General features: G+C 45.7%; 1 protein-coding gene across 5 annotated transcripts in view; it reads left to right on the forward strand.

Moving 5' to 3' along the window:
- Positions 1 to 16,712, forward strand: part of DHRS7B (dehydrogenase/reductase 7B) — a 184,679-nt gene that overhangs the window by 109,940 nt on the left and 58,027 nt on the right. For all 5 annotated transcript variants that reach the window (XM_068244902.1, XM_068244899.1, XM_068244900.1 and 2 more), the window contains exons 3-4: positions 5,973 to 6,088; positions 14,702 to 14,912. In XM_068244902.1, the coding sequence (XP_068101003.1) occupies positions 5,973 to 6,088; positions 14,702 to 14,912 (327 nt within the window). The remainder of the gene's footprint in view (positions 1 to 5,972; positions 6,089 to 14,701; positions 14,913 to 16,712) is intronic.

Raw genomic sequence — 16,712 nt, forward strand, 5'->3', positions numbered from 1 at the left:
AGGAATATCAGTATATTTCATGGTCAACTGTTGGTGGTATTATAACAAAGTGAAAGCAATTGAGAACCATAACAACCGGGGCGATGAAGTGGTAGGCCGCATAAAATCACAGAGTGGGATCAGTGAATACTAAAGCGAACATTGAGGTTTCCAGAGAAGATAAAATGCGCTAAAAACAAATAAAATGAAGAAAAATGAGGTGGCTTACCTCAATGAAGACAAATTCACGTATTAATAGAATGTTATTGCACTGGCAAAGCGTTTAGTGGGTGCATACCCACTTCCTTGGGCCAAATAGCAATGCCTAATAGTGATTGTAGCCACAAATAAAGCGCCTTATGAGGTGAGGTAAGCCACCTCACTTTGTTTCATTTTATTTGTTTTCAACACATTTTATCTTCTCTGGGCGCCTCTTTCCCCTTTATCCCTTTCGGAGGGGGATCATCCCTCTTTGACCAATTTAGGTAGTTTGAGGTTTGCTTTTTATCAAGAGTGCGACCATTACCAGCTCCGTCTGGTCATCTGAGTGGAGTCTGGGTTATACATCTCCACCTGCTTCTAGTGGTCGGCTGCCCTTCCACCCACCCACCTTTTTGAGTATAGACCATCCGTATATTTTTTATACTTCTGGTACTGTGACATACTGCACCATTTGGGCCCCTGTTGTCTCTGTGTTTTCTTTTTTGCAGGGTACAATTTTTACTATCCCTACTCTCTGTCCATTATACTGAAGTTGCAAACTTGCTGTGCAGTCAATAGCTACAGTCCAAAATTTGTATGGCCTTCAGATTAGCTCAAGAATGGTGCATAGAAAGCTTCATGGAAGGAGTTTCCATTGGATGTGTGTATGCACTCTAAAGCACTGGGAACATTGGAGACAAGTGTAGGTTTGGCAGATGTCAAGAGAATGGTACTTGCCTGTCTGCACTGTGGCAAATTTAACGTTTGGTGAAGGGGATGGTGGTGCATGATTGTTTTCATTGAAAGGAATTCTGAATGCTTCAGGAAACTAAGACATTTTGGACAATTTCTTACTCCCAACTTTGTGGAAACATTTTGGGGTGGCTCTTTCCTGAGCATAACTGCAACAATGCACAAAGCAAGTTCCATAAATACATGGATTAGCAAATTTGATGTGGAAAAACGGAACTGGCCCGCATAGAGCCCCAACCTCACCATAATAGAACACCTTTGGGATGGATTAGAGCGGAGATTGCAAGCATTCAATGTTCAAATATTCCCATAACCACGCTCGTTAACCTTGTGAAAACCTCATTATCAATATATTATAATTTTGCACTAATCCATATTCTCCTGCCCATCATTTGTGGCACTACAAAGATCAGGATGTCTCTAGGAATTTGAAAATTACTGATGGCTGGTGGTATACTGCACAACAATCAGCCTATATATATACATTGCTGTAAAACTGTGGAATTATAAATATCGGTATATAGAACAGTGTTCTCCCCAGGACTAGTTAGGTGGGCGGGCCACCCGGGTGTTTTAAAACCCCAGTCGGCTGACAAAAGCTTGTGCTGTAAAGCAAACTGTAGGCAGGAGTGCTCCATTGCCTGCTATCAATAAGTGACAAGCTCTCGCACAATAGTGATGGCTGTTGCTGAACACTACAGGAGATCTCCTCTGCCTGCGTGACATTGATTGGCTGGGCGGGTTGTAAGGGGCGGGACAATCAAGGCACATCGTTATCAGTGGCGAGTGGGGCTTCTCAGCCAGAAGCAGTGTCGGTGGCTATTTTGTCAGCAGACCGGTAGTAGTGTGGGGTAGGGGATGACGGAATGCCTGGGCCAAGTGAAGAAGCTGGGGGGGGGGGGGGACGGACTGACTTTGATTAACCCTACCCCCGACCGCCCCCGCACCTGTCAATGAGCAACTCGGGCTGAAAATACAGCTTCACTGGCTCTCTCAGGTACTAGAGCGCCAGCCACCTGGTCCATACTGTCTCCTCTTTCTGTGATGCCGCACATACTACTTCCTGTTTTGGCGGGTGCGGCATTGCACAGAGGAGTCAGCGTGGAACAGGCAGCTGGCGCTCTAGCGTCTGAGAGAGCCCAGAGCCAGTGATGATGTATCTACCTTGTGGTGGAGCCATTGACAGGAATGGGGCCCCGAGGTGAGCTGCACACCCTCCCCACTAGCCCACCAATGTGACCAATGTGACCCACCAGCGGAAAGACACCAGTCTGAGCCACTCTCCCCACTGGCCACCAACTTCTAGCCTGACCCACCCTACTAGCCACCAGCCTGACCAACCTACCCACCCCACTAGCCACCAGCCTACCCACCCCACTAGCCACCAGCCTGACCCACCCCACTAGCCACCAGTCTGACCACCTACCCACCCTACTAGCCACCAGCCGGAACTGACTACCCACCCTATTAGCCACCAACCTGACCTAACTACCCACCCTACTAGCCACCAGCCTGATCTACCTACCCACCCTACTAGCCACCAGCCTGATCTACCTACCCACCCTACTAGCCACCAGCCTGATCTACCTACCCACCCCACTAGCCACCAGCCTGACTTACCCCACTAGCCATCAGCCTGACCTATTCACCCACCACCCCACTAGCCACCAGCCTGACCTACTCACCCACCCCACTAGCCTGACCTACCCCACTAGCCACCAGCCTGATCTATGGGGGTGGGGGCAGCGGGTAGAGAAAACCATTCTCTTGGCTGGTGATCCAGGCTAATTGCTGGCCGAAGCATTGGGTGCTGCTCATCAGCCCTGTTTTTGGGGGTGGACAGGGCGGGTTCCCACCCGGGGCGCAGTGGCGGGTGGATCGGTAACTCGCATCTCTGAGAGCCACACGCTGCATATCTTCTTCCTCCTGCCATCTGTTCCATTGTATTGGTGAAAGCGTTCCCTATGGTGACATGCTCTTACTTCTGCAGAGTAGAGAGAAGGAGAGAGGGGGAACCTCTCTGGCTAGGGAGCTCGGTTGCGCAGTGGTTATCCCTCTCGCCTTGTAGCACTGGGTCCCTGGTTCAAATCCCAGCCAGAGAGCTATCTGCACGGAGATGATCTCCCCATGTCTGCGTGGTTTCCTTGGACACTCAGATCAGTTCCCACATGCCAGATAAGTTAATTGGCTTCCCCTAAATTGGCCCTAAACTACGATACATACACTACACGATATTTACATGGAGATATGACTATGGTAGGGATTAGATTGTGAGCGCCTCTGAGGGACAGTTAAGTGACAAGACAATATACTTGGTACATTGCTGCAGAAGAAGTTGGTATGTATATACTAAATAATAATAATAATACCTATACTGGGGCTCACGGGCTACCTATACAGTCAGAGAGGAAGGGCTTCCTGGCTACCTATACAGTAGGAAGGGAGGGGAGGCTCACTGGCTACCTATACAGAGGGGACGGGGGCTCACTAGTTATCTATAGGGTGAAGGGGGACTCTCTTCCTACCTATACTAGCTACTCGTGGAAAGGGTTCTCTGTCTGCCTATGCAGAGGGGCTCTCTGGCTACTTGTGGTGGTGGGTGGGAGGGTTGTGTGCAGCTGGCTACCTAATACTGGAGGCTTTTTTGGTTACCTATACAAGGGGGGGGGGGCTGCATCAGGCTTCCGCATCGCAACAGTGTACTTGATTCTAGGGGGGGGGGGGCGCGGCAGCAGCAGCAGTGTAACCCTTAGGGCCCGTTTCCACTATAGCGTTGCGGAATCGCCGGCGAATCACCGCAGGCAAATCGCATGCGGGTGCGATTCCGCATGCGTTTTTTGCCGCGATTTCGCATGCGATTTCGCATAGGTAAGGCTGTATGCGAATTTAACCATGTCACTGCCTGTGTAAATTAACATTAATACCTATGCGAAATCGCATGCAAAATCGCGGCAAAAAACGCATGGGGAAAACGCATGCGATTTCCCTATTAAATACATTGCGTGCGATTCGCCTGCATTCCACACGTAGGCGAATTCTGAGGGCCCTACCCTGCAGATTTTTTCTGCACAGAAAAACGTGCAGGGAAACGCACAAGTGGAAACAGTCCCATCCACTTGTACTGACTGTGCGAATCCGCATGCGGGCAACGCATGCGGATTCGCGATAGTGGAAACGGGCCCTAAAGGGCTCTTTCACATCAGAGCTTGCGTTGGAGAACGCTCAAAGCATACATTTTGTTGTATGCGTTTTGATATGCGTTGCACTGCAGTGAGTGTGCGTTTTTAATCCGTTTTCAATGCGTTACAGCACATAGAAAAACGCAAGTAATTTCTTTTTCTTTTAGTTTTCAACTTTCTACATTGTTCCTCTGTTGCATTCTGGGACTGATTGCCTGCGTTAACAGATTAAAAACGCGCATAGTGTGCGTTTTACATTGACTAACATTGTAATGCATAAAGCTAGCGTCGGCCGAAAAACTGCGCCTGGGTGCAGTGTAACGCAACGCACAAAAAGGCTGCGTTATATGTGAAAGCTAAAATGAAAGTCTATGGACTTTCATTTCACCTTGGGTAACGCAAACTTTACCCTTTGCGTTGAAACGCAGAAAATCTGCCCTAATGTGAAAGAGCCCTAAGCCGAGGTGAGGAAGTAGATAAGTCTTCTGATTGGCTATATGTTTGTAAAGTGGTGTCCAATCAGAGGTATTGGGTACTTTTTTAAAAATATACATTTGTCTTTTGGTGTTTGTGTATGTGTCGGTGTGATGGTCTTTACAATTAACACCATCCATTGTGAACATTTAAATGATACCCGAAGTGACATGATGAGATAGACATGTGTATGTACAGTGCCTAGCACACAAATAACAATGCTGTGTTCCTTTTTTTCTTTCTCTGCCTGAAAGAGTAAAAATATCAGGTATGTAAGTGGCTAACTCAGTCCTGATTCAGACTGGAAGTGACTACAGTGTGACCCTCACTGATAAGAAATTCCCCTTTTTATCTCTTTCTTGCTCTCAGAAGCCATTTTCTGCTAGGAAAGGGTTTTATAGTTGGAATTTTGTATCAGTGAGGGTCACACTGTAGTCACTTTCTGTCAGGACTAAGTCAGGCACTTACATACCTGATATTTAACTCTTTCAGGCAGAGAAAGAAAAAAAGGAACACAGCCTAGTTATTTGTGTGCTAGGCACTGTACATACCCATGTCTACCTCATCATGTCACATGTCCCTTCGGGTATCCTTCAAGACATACTGTACATGTCAAACTCCGGCCCGTGCACCAAATCTGGCCCTCAAAGGCATTAAATTTGGCCCTAACGTGGTTTCCCCCCTTTGCATTATGTTTGGCCAACTCTAGACCACCAAAGGGAGCTATATTGGAGGTGAAGCCATGGAACACCAGGGAAGCCATAAGGGGTTGTAGGGGTAAATTACTACACACTAGGGAACTGTGTAGAGGAGGGTGGAGGCCTGTAGACACCAGGGAACTATATAGTGTAGGGTCGAAGCCTCTAGACACCAGGTAACTGTATAGGGGAGGGAGGACCACTAGACACCAGGGAACTGTATAGGGGTTGGAGGGGGCTATTACATACCAGGGAACTTTATAAGGTAGTAAGGTGGCCAGTAGACATTGAGGTTGGCCCACAACTAGGTCCCAATGTACAACTTTGGACCACTTAGTATTTGAGTTTTACACCCCTGATTTAAGACATAGATGCACTACATACAGTACATGTGAATTTCTTACCTTCATGGTTTTGCCAGTTTGCAGTTGCCAGACTCATACTCTTTCATACCAGTGCCAAATACCGTATATTACAGTTCATGCATGGATAAAGTACCCCCTATTTTGTTTACTTTTTTTGTTTACTTCAATTTCCTTATGTTTCTGTAATCTTCCATCTTTTCTTAGCCACTTGTGATAATCCCCACTGTAGATGCTTGGAGATTTTTGGAGATGCATTATTACAGTATTAAATCAGGCCCTCTGTGTCCTTAATAATAATTAACTTTTGCTCTTGTTCCATTTAGAATGTGTGAAAGTATTTTACAAGGCTGGCGCCCAGCTTGTACTGTGTGGACGAAATGAAGAAATCCTAAAAGACCTCATTACAGAACTGAATCAAATGCGCAAGGGATCCATACAAGTATGTTGGTTATTTAGGTATTAATGACCTTTGATTTGCCATGTTAACTTTCACAAGCCCCAGCTCCCTGTCACATCTCTCACAGCCTAATCCTGCACACAGATTTCCCAGCATTTGGGACCAGGGTTGTGGATTCGGAGTCGGAGCGATTTTGGGTACCTGGAGTTGGTGGTTTCATAAACTGAGGCGTCAGAGTTGGATGATTTTTGTACCAAATCCTTAGTTCTAGTAAGTATTAGACTAAGGAGTCAGAGTCGAGAAGTCGGAGTCAGAGCCATTTTGGGTACCTGGAGTTGGAGTCGGTGGTTTCAAAAACCTTGGAGTCGGATGATTTTTGTACCGACTCCACAGCCCTGTTTGGGACCACAGTCCCACAGTTTTCATTAAACAAATGTTCTCCCATGCTCTTGTGTTAAAGCTGGTCAAATGTCACCACAACACTGTAGCCATAAGATATCTGTGGAAGGTTACAGATTTGTTGGTTGTTTTTTTACATGTAATACCTAGGGATGGTCAAAGAGATGCAAATAATTACCGGTAATAAAGTTTAATTGGTCCATTTTCAAGCCGCATATATTTGCATACAGAATTCGTATTCTGTATGCAAATTCTACAGGATTTGCATAATCCTGCAGCGACTCGCTGCAGGATTATGTACATATCACTGACCATCCCTAGTCTTAATTCCTAATATTCTGCATTATAGATTATAACCAATTTGGAGAATGGAAACTAATGAATAACTGTAAAACTATATACAAAGACTAGATTTTTGCTTGTAAATATTTCAGGTGAAAATCTAGTTTGAACACTGACTGTAATGTAGCTTGCACCTGATTCATCAAGCTGTGCTGCTAAAGTAGCGCAACTTAATGTGCAGTAGTGCTCGCTAATCCACACTTTACATAGCAGCACTCAATGCTATGTAGGAGCGTCCCTTCCCTTAGTTATGCGCATTGCTTCCTTAGCAACGCGAGTAACTTTCAATGCTTTCGGTCCTGTGAAATATCGCTACCGCGATACTTCAATAACAGCCGCTACTATTACACTTAACATGTTAATTGACATAGTAGCGGCTGTTAGTGACGTATGGCAGTAGCGATACTTCACAGGACCGCCGGCATTGAAAGTTACATGCGTTGCTAAGGAAGCAATGCGCATAACTAAGGGAAGGCACGCTCCTACATAGCAGCAAGTGCTACTATGTAAAGCGTGGATTAGCGAGCACTACTGCACATTAAGCTGCGCTACTTTAGCAGCGCAGCTTGATGAATCAGGCTCATAGAAACCTCCTGCTTGTTCTCTACAATTTCCCTCTACATAAGGCAAAGAGTTGAGCGACACAATCTTCCACTAATGGCAGATAAACTTTAAACCCTAAGGTGCATACACAATCCAATTTTACCACTTCCATGTAGTATGAAGGCTAACAGATTCTAAATACTATGAACAGATTATGTATGAAAGATGAAAGCTCTCATAGTACATGGAGGTGGTAAATTGGTCAGTGACTGGCCAAGTAGCCACCCTGGCGTTCTATTTCCCCAGGATTTCCGTGCAAAAAGTGGTTCAATTAATTTCCCATAATTTTCAACCAATTTTTTTTTTTTTGCAATCTTTTTTTTTATATTGAATTCAATACAGGTTATTGTATTAAATTAAATTAAAAAAAAAAGGGTTTGCTGCGAGATTTTGATGCTGTGTGACACTGGTTCCATCAACGCCGATCGACGGGGGACATGTGATCTCCAAGAGAGAAGCAAAATCCGCCAAGGGACATGGAAGAAGGCACTGGGGAAGCTATCAGAGGTACGCGACGAGGGATCAGCATGCCAATGGTGAGTATAAGACCCAGATGTATAGCCAGATGTATAGCCAGGTATAGTTAGCCAGATTTATAGCCAGGTATAGTTAGCCAGATGTGCAGCCAGGTGTAGTTAGCCAGATGTATAGCCAGGTGTAGTTAGCCAGATGTATAGCCAGGTATAGTTAGCCAGATGTGCAGCCAGGTGTAGTTAGCCAGATGTATTAGCCAGGAATAGTTTAGCCAGATGTTTTGCCAGGTATATAGGGAGCAAGATGTTTGCCAGGTGTATAGAAGACAGATGTGCAGCCAGGTGTATAGGAGACAGATGTGCAGCCAGGTGTAGGGAGTCATATGTATAGGGAGCCAGGTTTGCGGGTGCCTCTGCCCCCCCCCCCCCCAATTGCCCCCGATGCCCCCTGACTCTGGCCGGGTGACCCTTCTGTGGGGGGGCTCCCCTTCTGTGCTGGCTGGTAGTGGCCGGTGGGGATCCCCTCTGTGGGGGGGGGGGAATCCCCATACTGTGCGTGCAGGTGGCCTGGTGGCCCTTCTGTGTGTGTGTGTGGGGGGGGTATCCCCTTCTATGGGGGCTAGTCATGGTCGGTCGGGGACACCCCCTTCTGTGGTGGGGGGGAGGTGGGTGTCCCCATCTATGAGGGCTGTGGGTGGCCTCTCCCTCCTCTTCCCCCCTATCCCTTCCGATCCCCCGTGCCCCCCCCCCCCCCCCCAATCCCGTGTCTCCCCCCTGTCAGAAGCCCTGATCTACTCACCTGAGGGCTTGCTCCTGCGGCGGAAGCGGCGCACTTCCTCCTCCATCGCGAAGTCTCGTGTTCTCTGTAATTACTGTACGCGGCTTGGTGACGTCACCAAGCCGCGTACTGTAATTACAGAGACCGGGACTTCGGCGATGGAAATGGAGGGTGTCCATCTCGGCCAGCGCAGGAGAAAGCCCTCAGGTGAGTAAAGCAGGGCTTCTGACTGACAGGGGGGAGACACGGGATTGAGGGGGGGGGGGAGACACAGGATCGGGGGTGAGGGGGGCACGGGGGACAGAGAGCGAGGAGGGAGAGGCCACCCACAGCTCTCATAGAAGGGGACACCCAACTCCCCCCCCCCCCCCCCCCCCCCGCACAGAAGGGGGTGTCCCTGACCGGCCAAGACCAGCCCTATAGGGGGGATACCCGCCCCCCCCCACACACACACACTACAGGGTCACCCGCACGCACAGTACGGGGATGCCCCCCCCCTTCCCACAGAGAGGATCCAGCCAGCACAGAAGGGGACACCCCCCCCCCCCCGCACAGAGGGGATCTCCGCACCAGCCACCCGCAGCACAGCAGGGGACACCCCCCCCCACAGAGGGGATCGCCGCACCAGCCACCCGCAGCACAGCAGGGTACCCCCCCCCACAGAGGGGATCCCCGCTCCAGCCACCCGCAGCACAGAAGGGGAATCCCGCATGCTGCTGAGCACATTCTCTGCTCCGATGGCTGCACAGGGATTCCCCAGGGTGGCTGGATGCTAGTTCTGCACGCTGTGGGTAGCACAGATCGCTACCCACAGCGTGCAGTCAGGCATCCAGCCATCCTGGGGAATCCCTCTGATGAGGGAAAAGTGCAGCCGGCGGGGCAGAGAAACAAGAAATCTCCCTGGCAGTATTGACGAGCTCAGCTCGTCAATACCGCTTTCAGCAAGTTTTTCCTGGACGAGCTGAGCTCGTCAATACCACCAGGGTGGTTAATAGTATACACACACACACAGATATCATGAAAGATTGTTTTGGGTGACCTTTATTTCAGTTCTGTATATGACCATTATGTAGTGAAAAAGTCTGATGTTCAAAATACGTACAGAAATTAGCAGTTATTTTTTTTTCTTTAATGTATGGCATTGGGGCCTAATAGATCTCTTACCAGTGCCCATGAGGGCAGGTCACAGTTGGCCAGACTACTTCAGTGTCAGCCTTTTATTCTCAGTTATATCAGTATTATAAGTATCAGTGAAGCAAACTGGAAAAGCTTGACCAATTGACGAAAAAAAAAAAGTTTAACTTGCCTGGGACTTCTACCGGCCCCCTGCAGACGTCCTGTGCCCGTGGCGGGACAAACCGATCCTCCTGTCCCTCCAGAGAGCTAGACTTTTCACTCACTGACTAGTTGGCCGGCCACTAGTTGGCGCTGTCCTGCGCATGCACAGTAAGATATTTTCTTGGCGACGGTGGCGTGAGCAAGGACGAGCATGGCCAGGGCCATGCAGGTGCAGTGATCCGCCTTGCTGCGGGGACCAGAGGATTGGTTTGTCCTGGTACTAGACATCTGCATGGGGTAAGGTAGAAGCCCCAGGTAAGTTAAACTTTTTTTTTTCTTTGTCAATTAAGTTTCCCTTTAAGTAACGACGTATTGTGGATTTATATTTTTCAATAAGCACTATGTCATGGATTATGGTAAATCTTGCCCCCAATTGAAAGACAATTGTTTAGATGTAGTCTAGTTGAAGTTGTGCTGCCTGGCAACAGGTTGAGTTATGAAATGGAAGCTGCTAGGAAATGCAAGGAAAATGCAGCATAACCAGTTTTCAGAATGTGGGCCAATTCCATGTGTGTATCTTGAATATTTTATAATGTTAATTTTCAATTTCTTCAGATCTGCCATGCGCTTCCAAGACACGATTTGGTAGATTGTCCCAGCTTATATGTAATTTAGCAATACAAGCCTCAGTCCACAAAGGGTTCATCTCTGATTGCTATGACCTTCTCCTTTCAAAATACCTTAAAAAATTACCATATAAAAGTAGAGCTAAATGGGAAGCTGACTTAGGATCATTAACTAGAGGGACATTTTGGAGCCTATCCCTGTAATTTCCCTTAAAGTGACATTGAAGTGGGAAAATAATGAAATAATGAATTACATGTGTAGTACGGGTAATTAATAGAACATTAGTAGCAAAGAAAGGAGTCTTATATTTTTATGTTCATTTATATAGCTTTTTTTTTCTTTTTATAACATTGCATCATTCTTTAATTTTTGCAGTTTACTAACTACACTCAGCATTTTAAACTATACAAACAGAACAAGGCTATGACCCTTTGAACACCTCTGCAGTAAAATCTTATCTGAAGTTGTCTTTCACTGTTTCTTTGATGTATAAGTGCTTTGGAATATAGCATTGTTCTCTGACTAAATTACACTTTTGCATAGATAAGTGAAGTTTAGTCTTCATGTACTGGAAACAATATGAGACTCATAATGTTCTATTTTTTAGCTGTACTACACATACAATTCATTATTTTAATTTTATTATCACTTCAGATTCACTTTAACCTTTCCAAGAGGAAAATACAGCTAAGCTTTATCTATAGAACCTACCTCACTCCCAGAAGTCTTTATATAATAGGCATACGTTCATACCCACTATGTTCTAGAAGTTCTAGGGACCATGGAGATCTCCAAAATCTCTCTCAAAATATAATTGACTTACATGATAAAGATTATATTATATTTATGTACATACATAGGGATGAAATAATATGCATTCTGGTGTGTATGGAGCAGCTGGTGCAACAAACATACTGAAATTGTAATAGCTAGGACTCTCTTCTTTGCCAGAAAATTGATACTTCACTCTTAGAAGGAGGAATTGCCACTTTCACCAAAAAACTGGGTCACACAAGTGAACTCTACCCTTAGGCTGGAAAAATGGATATATGCTCATAAATCATGTCCAGCGAAACTTGAAAAGATTTGGGGCCCCTGGTTGTATAACCCTGAAGTTGAGTGAGATTGGGACTGTAATTCTTGCTGACTGTCAGCTGGCTCCTATTATTATTATTATTATTATTATTATTTAGTATTTATATAGTGCTGACGTCTTATGCAGAGCTGTACAGAGTATATATTGTCTTGTCACTCACTGTCCCTTGGAGGAGCTCACAATGTATTCCCTACCATAGTCATATTTGTGTATATGTATAATGTAGTGTATGTATAGTAGTCTAGGGCCAATTTTAAGGGGGAAGCCAATTAACTTATCTGTATGTTTTTGGGATGGGGGAGGAAACCTGAGTGCCCAGAGGAAACCCACATAGACACAGGGAGAACATACAAACTCCTTGCAGATGTTGACATGGCTGGGATTTGAACCGGGGACCCAGCGCTGCAAGGTGAGAGCACTAAGCACTACGCTACCGTGCTACTCCTATTTGGTGTTCTATATTTCTCTGTGTACCTTGCTTTTACATCAAATCATTTGGGTGCAGGTATTGGCAGGCATTTAATAGACGCTTGTGTTAATTATCAGTAATCGTGGACCCAATTGGTGAATTGGGGGCCCGATGCGAATAGTAGCTGAATCACTACTACATAGGAAATAATAATCACCTACAGCTAACAGTAGTTTTAGCACTGGGGTTATTGCTAGGAATTAGGAGGGGGAGGTTAGTATTGTGCAATTGGAAGAGGAGGGAGGGAGCTAGGCATGGGGGGGGGGGTAGTTAAAGGCACTAGGATGGGAGGTTTCAAGTGAGAATGGATATCGGGTGGTTCGTAGTAAAATATTGGTGATGTACATTACCCATATTGTTTTTACTAGTGGCACCATCCAGTACCCAACTTGTATGTCGCCGCAATATGTACTCCCTTGCTTACCTTTTGCTAGCTATTTCTCATCTTTCTTCCTCTGCATTTTTTTTATTTTATTTTTTTATGATTACAGAAAACTGTTATTGGTGTGCAGAATTACCTGTACATGTTGCCTCATTTGGCCTTTATATTATCTTTTTTTTTCTACCTTTTGACTTTGTCAGTGATTTCAATCAGTGCCAGTTTTGCTGACCAGTTCAGTTTGTACAAGTCTGGTACTGTTATTTCTATGATGTTGCATTTATTTAGCCATTGTTACATATTTCATTTAATTGGCTGTAAGAATTTAAAGGGGCACTTAAGTCAGGAATAAAAAAATCAGTTTTACTGGCCTGGGGCTTCTACCAGCCCCCTGCAGCCATCCCCGGCCCTTGCAATCACTCATGGAGCCTCCGGTCCCCCGTCGACAGCTAGTTTCGTTTTCACTGACAGGCCCTGAAAGGGAGTCGGCGGGCTTTCTGCGCCTGCACAAGCCTGGCCACGCATATCCTTCTTCATGATCCCGTCCTCAATAGCGTCCTGCTCAGGCACAGGATGCTATTGCGGATGGGAACGCAAAGAAAAATATGCGTGGCCAGGCCTGTCGGGCCTGTCAGAGAAAACGAAACTAGCTGGTGGCAGGGGACCGGAGGCTCTGTGAGTGACTGCGAGGGCACTGGACGGCTGCAGGGGGCTAGTAGAAGCCCCAGGAAAGCAAAACAGTTTTTTTATTCTTGGCTTAAGTGTCCCTTTAAATTCCATAAAGAGTTAAGGGGCCCATGCACAACGATTTTCCGCCGATATACAGCAGATTCGATCACTGTGATCGAATCTGCTGTGACATTGTTGCGCAAATGCTGACAGAATGATCGATTTCTGTCCGAAATTGATCGTTCCCGTCGCTGGCGGGTCGGGAGTGCGGCGATATCGGCGCTCGAATGTCCGACGACCGACGCTAGCGGCAATACATTACCTGCTCCGCCGGCGCGTGTCCCCGCTGTCACCGCTGCTCTTTCTTCGCTGGGTTCCTGTAGGCTTCACTTCTTCCTGTCCGGACAGGAAGTTTGAACAGTAGAGCGGCAGCTCCACAGATTGTGATCGGTTTCATGCTGAAATCTATTCATAATCTGTTTGCAGTAAAGGCAGCCATACGATCCCTCTCTGATCAGATTCGATCAGAGAGGGAGGGATCTATCTGTTGGTCGATCAGATGGCAAATCGACCAGTGTATAGCCACCTTAAGACCTATTTGGCAAAAGACAACACAGTGCTTCCTGTTAGGCATGATGCTGAAAAAATGCATTTGTAATATATCAGCACTGCAAAATATGTTGGCGCTTTATAAATGTAAGAAACTATACGTTGGTTGCTATGGGCAACAACACAACACCTTTGTTTGGCACCAGCAACTCATTAGTAAGAGCTGCAAACACGACTCTCATCACAGCAACAGCATTGGAGATAGGACTCCTCAAGCGTCTTCAGAGTTTAGGAGTTTATTCAGTCAACAAATATACAGTACAGATCGTTACATCTTAGCAAAGAAAATTCTTCTGTAGTACGTCTTCTTGGCGTTACAGGCTCTTGGTCCCATTCCTGGTGAATGGTAACCAGTCTTTATCTTCTGTCTATACTACGTTACATCTATACTACCTGTATACAGCATACAGTTATAGAATATGACACAACATCATTGGATAGAAGTCAAGGGTTGGAGAAAGCCAGCAGAGAGAAAAAGTGTCTCTCCTCAGCCTGTGACTCCTTTTAATACCGGTCACCAACGAGTTAAATGTGACATCATCTGAGCCATCCTCCCAAACCTACAATTGGCTCAGACCCCTTGTGATATCATGACACACACCTACTTAATTAATATTCAAAGTGCTTTTTACCCTACATACAAAGAATGCCATGTTTGTTAAATATTGGCTATGTTTACCTTTCTGTCGACCATGGGTCTGGGGCAGTTCAGGCCTGTGTAGGCCTGTGGCCTTGCACCAGGGACATGTTGGGGACATGTTCCTGGTAACTGCTTGCATCATCTCTTCTACGAGAAAGCCGTCTTAAAGGTATATTCTGCACACCAAGCCTTTTCCCTAAACTCAGTTCAAAGAACTGAGGCCTACATAATACTTAACGTCTAACAATAAATACAATAAAATAAATAAATATCTAAATGAATTTGTTCCATAGACGCATAAGCCACATATGGTGATTTTTGACCTCGCTGACATAGAAGCAGTAACCAGCGCAGCAAAGGAAATACTTCAGCTCGCAGGAAAGGTGGACATCTTAATAAACAATGCAGGGATAAGTTATCGTGGAACTATTCTGAACACAAAGATCAGTGTGGACAGGATGATTATGGATACAAACTACTTTGGACCAGTAGCTTTAACTAAAGGTAAGAAATACTGAATCTTTTTCCACTCCAGTCTGTTTTTCCATTACATCATTTCAAATTGACCTTCCAGTATCGGCACATTTTTTTCTTCCCAAGGACACAGCTTATAGAGAAAGGAGGATGCGGAGACAGGACAGGGGATCCCCGAAATATCAGCGATTTGTATCGGCAGGCATTTGTAAGTCGGGGACTGCCTGTATTTGGACTATAAAACGCAGTGACTTATCTTCCCGCTTTTGGGCAAGAAAAAGTGCATCTTATAGTCCTAAAAATATTGTACATACTATTCTGTGTTGGTGGTATTCTTTGCTAATACTCCCATTCGATTAATCTAAAAGATTGATTAAAATAAAAAATTAACATTTCCCCTGCTTGCAGCAAGGAGAATACTGTGACAACTCCCAGTCACAGTCAGTTCAAACACACTAAAACATAAAATAACTACTGCGCTAAAATAGTGAGTAAACTTACATTTTTTTATAAAATGTAAAATACATATTCAACAACGCTGGGCACCATTGAACCACGCATCTCACATCAACACAAGCATCATAAAACTCCTTGAATGTGCCTGAATGACCACAGTCATGTGTTCATATTCTAATCCTCAGTGAACAGAAAAAATGAATAAACTGATTAAAACTTATGCATTTGCTTGATGTAAAAACCGTAAAAAAAAGGGGGGTTTGTAAGTTGCTATGAACTCTAGAGCTTATGAACTCAAGTTGCATTTGGTTCAAACTACTGTCATATTAGAGCCTGTTTGCTATTAACACTGCTGTCCTACTGTAGTAAAGGATTAGCAGGAGTCCACTGTACCCAATCTCCTGACCCGGCCATGGTCACACTTGATCGGGGAGCGGTGAATGTGTAAGGAGCAATCCCGCACTGGCAGCGAGATCCAGAAGTCTTGTAGTGACGTCACTGTTGCAGCCAATTCCGCCAACGTTTCAGGAGGTACATGTCTCCCTTCATTAGGGCATCTACGTCGTTGCTCCCTCCTTCCTCCTAAATATGGTCTGTGTGGTAAAATGTCCCCCCCCTTCAGTTGTTGAAAGAATATAGTTGAAAGTATTGGTTTAACCTTAGCGGTGCTAGGGAGTTTATGTGTAAAACCATTCAGATTCATTCCTGGACATAGCTTAAATGTACTGGTAATCACCTAATCTCCAACATCTTGGTACATGTTGTATAGCGTACAATTTTAAAGTGGACAGGCTCCCACTGTGCACCTCCTTGAAATGTCTACTGAAGGAGGTATTTAGTGTCCCCTTTTTTAATGTGCTTAATCTGTTCTCCTATCCTATCTAACAGTCTTTGTGTGGTTCTGCCCACATATTGTTTTTTTGCATCCGCACTCAATCACATGTATCACACCTATTTAGGTACGGTTCAAATTGCCCCTCACATTGAATTGTTCATTCGTAGCACAGGATTCAAATGTCACAACAGGTGGTACAAACGCGTCTCCCTGCAGACAAAACATATCATACATCTTTTAAAGCCAATGGGAATCCATAGTTAAATAAAAAAAAGTCAGATACTCACCTAAGGAGAGGGAAGGCAAGGGTCCTAATGAGCCTTCCCTCTCCTCTCCCGGTGCTCTCCGTGTTGCGCTGGCTCCCCCGGTCAAATCCCCCAACGGGGGAGACTTCGGGAGCCGAGTCCTCCCGAAGACAGGCGGCTCTATACTGCGTACGTGTGAGTACGTCATAGAGGGTGTGCGCAGTGTAGAGCGGCCTCTCTTCGGGAGCACTCTGGCTCCCAAAGCATTTCCAAAGCCTCCCTTTGGCCGGGAAA

Source organism: Hyperolius riggenbachi, chromosome 7, assembly GCF_040937935.1.
Source record: "Hyperolius riggenbachi isolate aHypRig1 chromosome 7, aHypRig1.pri, whole genome shotgun sequence".
Classification (NCBI taxonomy): domain Eukaryota; kingdom Metazoa; phylum Chordata; class Amphibia; order Anura; family Hyperoliidae; genus Hyperolius; species Hyperolius riggenbachi.